Here is a 6987-nt window from a genome sequence, read left to right on the forward strand (position 1 = left end):
GATCATATGTACTCAATTCAATCCGACAGAATACATATATTTATATATATTTGAACTCATCAAAATGCACTTAGTTTAATAACTGTTTTATAATGTGTTTGCGGGTAATAACTAAATATTTTAAGTAAAAGCCTTTCTATTGAATTAAATAACCAAACTAATGACAGGTTAAGTTTTCGTCCCTTTTTTGAAAATTGAGAATGTAGCATCATGCATTTAAAAACTTAATGTAAGACAAACCACAACAAACAGCAAGAACTCCATTGTGATGTTAGCATGTAGTTTTACGACACTTGGTACAATACGACGCTTCCTTTCTTGTAGCCGAAACAGATAATCTTCTTTTGATTGTTGTAATGCACTGCACTAGGACATTGAAGTCCATCCCGATCAGTAAGTAAGACCTTGCTATCTTTGCCGTCATTTTGTATAAGTGTCAGGTTTTTAGAGGTTTGACCAACAACAAATACGTTCTGATTACTGTCCACTGATAACCCTCTCGGTTCGGAAATAGATTGATCCTTGAATACCCAGATTTCGTGTCCTGTCATACTACAACAGTGTACTGTATTACTGTCTTCGTCTGTGTAGTATATCCTGTCGCTGGTCGTTGTTATATTATACACTCTGAGAACATTGATATCGATTGTATTTAATGTCGTTCCATTCAAGTCCATCACTACTATGCCTTGTCTTAATACAATAACATACAGCTTCTGGTCCTGGTAAGATATTCCCCAACAGTAATTACTGCATTGTACCTTCTTCCTTTCACCATTACCAGTAGTGTTTATAATCTCCAAGTATTCTTTAAAACCATACGTGACAGCTATACGATCGGTATCTATTGCCGTAAGACTGAATGGTTCATTAGAGGTGGGAATGTCACGTATGTGTTGACCATTGTTATTGTATTCCTTTAATTTACTACTTTCCCAATAGTCTGCAATCAAGATTCGGTCGTCTGGTAATACAATGCAGCCAGTGATAGCATTGTCTGATCCTTGAATATCAAACTTCTGTTTCAGCTGCAGACTGACATTTTGAATATTTTGCGATAATCCGTGTATCTGTATCTGAGCCTGATCAGTTTTTGCATCTTTTAATTGTAAATTGACCATTGCTTCAATAACTCTAATTTCACCAAACTGTTTTATCTCATTCTCTAAGGAACCGATCACGCGATGGACCTCGATTTCCATGTTGTTATTCGTATAATCTTTAATCTCTTCTGTGAGCGATCCGATTTTTGTACACACTGCTTGGTTTAATTGACGCGTTCCTAGAAACACTTGAAGATCAGATGCAAAACGTTTCATTTGAAGTGTCTGTTCTTTCAGTTTTTCTACCTCTTTCTCCATTTGCTTCAATTGATTTAGAATTTTCACGACTTTGGATTTACAGTTTTCATGTTTTGATTTCAATTCTAGCAGCAATTTTCTCTCGAGTTTATCCAAGTATTCATTTATATTCTTCCGTGTGTCTGTTATCGTTTTCCGTATTGTTTGTTCATCTTGGTCCACATTTTTTAGAGCTATTTCTCGATCTTTGATGCAGTGTTTCACGTTGTCTATCGTTGCTGAGATAGTTCCTTCTAAGTCTAAGAGTGAAGTTGATTGTTTAGCGTTTTTCGATGCGTCATCAATGGAGATGATATCAGAAGAGGAACAGAATTTATGATCCGAAGGAATACAGACTACGCATACCGCAATATCGTGTTTCTTGCAATAAAGATCTAGCTTTTTACCATGAATTTCACAGTTCAGATTAACGGAAATATTTTCTATTTGACGATAGTCCTCAATAGAAATCATCTTGTGATCTCTAGATAACTTCATAGATTTGTGGTACTTTTCACATTCTCCACAAAATCCCTCTTCACATATGGTACACCATTTCTTTGCATTTTTTGAGATGTCCTCATATCCACATGAACCACACGATATGTTCAGTTTAGATGCCATATCTTTTCCTGATAAAATATATAATACGTTATAAGTTACGTGTAAAGATAAAGAATTCATTGAAGAAAACTTTGCTATTATTTGTTTGCTGGTGGATAATGGCTGTAAACTATATTTTGGCGGCAAATGTTATTGGTTAAGGAAGTAATAGTGTCTAGAGAGATCCACCGACCGTCTGCATAAAAATAGCCTTGTCATTTCACATAAGGTTCAAATCCTGCTGTCAATTGATAATGTATTTTTTGTCAGGCGAACATATTAATGAGTCATTTCCCTTTGAACACAAATATAGTACAGAAATCTAGTAATTTATAAGTATTTCATCAAAAATTTAATTCTAGGAAAAGGGCTTTAACTGAACAAGGAGAAAAGCTAAAATCATGAAAATCGTGAAAAACAATACACTAAAATAGACAGACCGACAGACGGACAAAATGCAAACCTTAAGTCTTCCTCGACTTTGTCGGTAGGATACTTATAAAAATAACACTTTAAAAAAGGTATGTGTCCGAAATTTTTCTGCATTCAACCATATCAAGCACGCTGAGAGTCAAATATTTGAGAGCTAAGAGTGTCTTATTTTGTACCAAACAGGCGATGAACAGTATGTCCAACTAGTTGTAAAAATGTATGTTGTGATACACATATGATCACTTTAATAAATAATAACTTACTTACTTACTGTTGGATGTGAACTGATTGATATTCTAATCTTAGATAAATGATTTTTTGTTATTTATAGATTATCGTTGATTATCTCAACGAGATTGATTTTCTCGCTTGAGCTGGTACAGCGAAAGTGAGAAAAGCAATCAAGTTGAGATGACCAATGATAATCTGTTTATCGCTGTTTTACCTATGACGACGTTGTCAATTTCAATGTCAATTTCGTTAGCAACGCCACGTGGCCTCCTTAGTTTCTAGCGATCATTTTTCCATTTCAAGCGAAAAGCATATGAAAATTATCACAAAAAAAGATCAAAGGAAAAATGCACAAAATAGCGATAATAGACATTATCGATACATTTATTTTTGGCATAGCACAAGTCATGTCTTCTTTGACTATTAATGACGTTAAAATACTAAATCCCTGGGATGTGTTTTAGTTGATTTTAGTCTCTGATGCATGATTTTTTTATTATTAATTGGTTTTGGCTTTTAACTAGCTGTCAGTAACTGCGAGTACTCTCAAATCGTATTTTCTTGTTAATTCGACCTGTTGATACTGTTTATAATGCTTTTTGTTATTTTTTATTTATATGAACCTTGTCTGTACACTAGCTTTGATTATTTGTAATATTTTTCACTTATTCTTACTACATTTGTATAAACTTCAAGATTATAATTAATTTTTTAAAACCGTTTTTTTTCTAAAGTGAATATTGATTGGTTAAATATTTCTCAGTGATGTCCTGCCATGGCTTTGTTTGAAGTTGTTTGTTAGCTTTTTGGTCATGAATGTTTGTCTCTAATATTTAATTAACTGAGCATTTGTATTCAGATATCGCAGATCAAATTTATTCGTTCATTGTGTAAGCATACGTTTTTTGATTGAGTTAAGTCTGCCAATTGATATTTTATCGTGTGTATTTTTATGTTGTGATGTTATGCTATTGTTTCAGAAAAGGGGAGAAGGTTTGGATCCATTAAAACGTTTAATCCCGCTGCAAATGTTTGCACCTGTCCTAAGTCAGGAATCTGATGTACAGTAGTTGTCGTTTGTTTATGAAATATATACGTGTTTCTCGTTTCTCGTTTTGTTTATATAGATTAGACCGTTGGTTTTCCCGTTTGAATGGTTTTACACTAGTAATTTTGGGGCCCTTTATAGCTTGTTGTTCGATGTGAGCCAAGGCTCCGTGTTGAAGGCCGTACTTTAACCTATAATGGTTTACTTTTTAAATTGTTATTTGGATGGAGATTGTTGTCTCATTGGCACTCACACCACATCTTCATATATCTATTATTGACAATGAACTAGATGTTTGTAACGGCGGGTTCGCTCAGCTGATCAGTACTATGTGACGTTTTGAGAATGTATAAAAACCCTGCCACGTCCGGTGTGTGTTTTTATAAGATGTGTTTTCTTGCTTTGTATCAATCTGACTAGTTCGATCTTTTCATCTGCTTTTGATAGTATTTTTTATGTTGTGCTGTTTTGTTAGGGAGGGTTGAGCGCCCACAAACATGTTTTACTCCCCAACATTCTGTTTGTGCCTGTCACAGGTCACAAGCATGTAGTTCAGTGATTGTTGTTGGTTCATGTCTGTCTTATTTGTTGGGTTTCTTTTTGTAAATTATTTTGATATGAATTAGGTCGTAAATTTTTCAATATAGTTATATTATATTTTTCATGTCAGAGCGAATACACGGTTAGGGTTATCTTATTGTTGAAGGCTGTACGGTTATCTATAATAACATTAACGGTACCAATTTTCCTGCACCAGATGCGCACTTCAACAATATATGTTAGAGATAACATCCGCTTCATTTTATAAGATTAACTTTTTTATATAGTAGTTTCAAAATCTTAAAAAGGATTATCTCTCGATTAATAATGAAAAGATATCTTTTGTGTTTGCATTTATATTTCAAATAACACAGTTGAACAAATTGTTTTGTAAATATACGATTGTTCTATTGATATACCATTTAATCAGTATCGTCACCGATATTAATTTTATTATGTATACATGTACTACTAAATTTTCGACTAATTCATAAGAAGATCGAGCTATTGCTTTTCTATTGTTTTGTTTCATCAGTTTTGCTACTGACGGTTGAGAAATATATTTTTCAATCTTTTATTAATAATGTTGATTTAATCAAATGATTCTGTACTCGTGTGGATAGAAGCGTGGTGTGTACACAATTCTTCATTTTTTCATAGCTATATACGTGAGTTTCTATATTCTCTTTTGGTTTGTTTTTTTTTTGTCGTTTGCCCTCAATTTTTTTTATCGATGTTAGACGCTACAAATTTTTTTTTAAAGGGGCACTAGCTACGAGATATATAGAAAATCTAAAGTTTGATTTTTTTTTTGTTCAATCAATGATGAAAGTGGAATAGTGAAATAAAAATTCGCTTTTTGAAGCCAAAAAGGTTCAATTTTGTCAAATTACGCTAAGAAACATTGATAATTAGGTTTTCACTTGCAAGTGAATGAGTCGACGTCTTTAAATCCGTATGCATGTGAACTTCAATTTAACCCCTAGCTAGAGATTGAAAACGCATGCATTATACCTGTACTGGGTTTTTTTTTTTAAAGAAAAAGAATGTCAACAATGAAAGTGAAACTACGGTAAATCATTTAATTACTAATTCAATGCACATAAAATCATTTTATACGGTTAAAAGCAATGAGAAACATCTATTTTTAATCTATATAATTAAATCAAACAGACCTATAAAAATCCAATTGCACGTGTTGGTTTAATCTATTCATATCTTTATTTATGTTGAAATCGCTTATATGGTCATCTGAGGTCAAATCGATAGTTAATTAGATGGCGTCTGGACTAAAATACACACGAAACGAACCTTTTTTTTTTTATCTACCCCATGCTCTGTAAACTGTTTATTTTAGACTTTTGATAGTGTGGATAAATGTTTTACATTGTTATAAATCGAATATGAGAATTTGAGTCAAATCGGTGACCATGAATTTGACAGCTTGTGCCTCTTTAAAGCCAATATCAATAACATTTCACTTTTTCCTTTTTTTGTTTGTTTCACCAAGGTTATAAATGTGATGAACATTGAAAGAATATCTATGATACAAACGTGTCGGGCATCGTTCGGTACCGATGAAAACGGTGGTAAGGATTTGATATTACACATGATATGCCAACGTAAAAATCATTTATTGTTTGCAAAAACGTCCTGAAAAAAATTGTTAAACGTCGTTTCACACAAGACCAAAATTACCAGCTTAAATAAGAGGAGGTCACTTGAATTGCGAATAAGTTTGTGGACCCCCCCCCCCTTTTCCGGTTTTACAGGGACCCTGGGTACTGTTCAACATTATTATGTATAGTATTTAGCAAGTTACTCAAATGGCGATCTCAATTAAATACAGATAACAGTTCTGTTAGTTTCTTTTATGTTAATATGATAAATCTGTCTCCAATTTTAATATTTGAATGTTACCAAATTTAATCAAGACAAAGATATGGAAGGAATGATCTAATTTCTTACCTTGGTCGATCGTGTTATGAAGCTGGAAAATCAACAAGGAAGCTAGTTATATTTTTGGTTTCACTTTTGTTCATCAAAGTTCTTATGTACGCTAAGTGTGCAGATACTTTATATCTGTTATTTACCTGTGAATATAAACTAAAGCAGTGAAGGAAAACTTGTGATACTATCTTTCCCAACTTTCGTTTTTATCGTTAGCTACAATTCGTGTCTACCAACATAAGTCACATGACCTATTTATTTAGGTATTTAAAATGTGAAAGACGCGGGTAAATTTGAAAATAAGGAAACAACACCTTTACCATAAGTATCCGATAAATTCTTAGATTTCTTTTGATATGAAAAAAAAACATTTAAAAAAAATATATATAAGGGGACGACCATTTGAGATTCTAGGGGTTGGGTAGGGGGCAGGGGGATTATGGAAATACATAATTCTGCCTTGATAACCACAAAAATAAATGGTTTGTTCTGTGGTAGTTTGAAAATTAATTACCTGACTTGCAATGTATTGAAAATAAATAACTCAGAAGGTCTAATCGAAAGTATGAGATGGCCCCAGATTCTTCATAAATTCATCTTTTTCCCCAAAAAATATCGGGACACACTTCTCAAATCTTTTAATAATAAAAGTAAAAATATTATTTAGATATACTTTAAATGTCTGAAAACTGGTTTCATAATAAACTTGAGGTATATTTTCTCAGAAACACTTACCTCACTTTTATTACAGGGCCGTAACTACTTTGAGGCAAATGCCTCATGTGGAAATTTTAAAACCAAACGTTCATCTCCATATCAAATTGTGTTCACGGCCATTGCCTT

At 32.9% G+C, this 6987-nt stretch overlaps 1 protein-coding gene across 1 annotated transcript; it reads right to left on the reverse strand.

Moving 5' to 3' along the window:
• Positions 1-284: 284 nt before the first annotated feature.
• Positions 285-6384, reverse strand: LOC134706160 (uncharacterized). Its single transcript, XM_063564869.1, has 2 exons — positions 6288-6384; positions 285-1972 (listed from the first exon to the last, which is right to left on the reverse strand). Exon 2 carries the CDS (start codon positions 1962-1964, stop codon positions 285-287), a length of 1680 nt encoding a protein of 559 aa, XP_063420939.1. The 5' UTR covers positions 1965-1972; positions 6288-6384.
• Between the last annotated feature and the right edge of the window lie 603 nt (positions 6385-6987).

The sequence above is a fragment of the Mytilus trossulus genome, chromosome 2 (assembly GCF_036588685.1).
Source record: "Mytilus trossulus isolate FHL-02 chromosome 2, PNRI_Mtr1.1.1.hap1, whole genome shotgun sequence".
Taxonomy (NCBI): Eukaryota; Metazoa; Mollusca; class Bivalvia; order Mytilida; family Mytilidae; genus Mytilus; species Mytilus trossulus.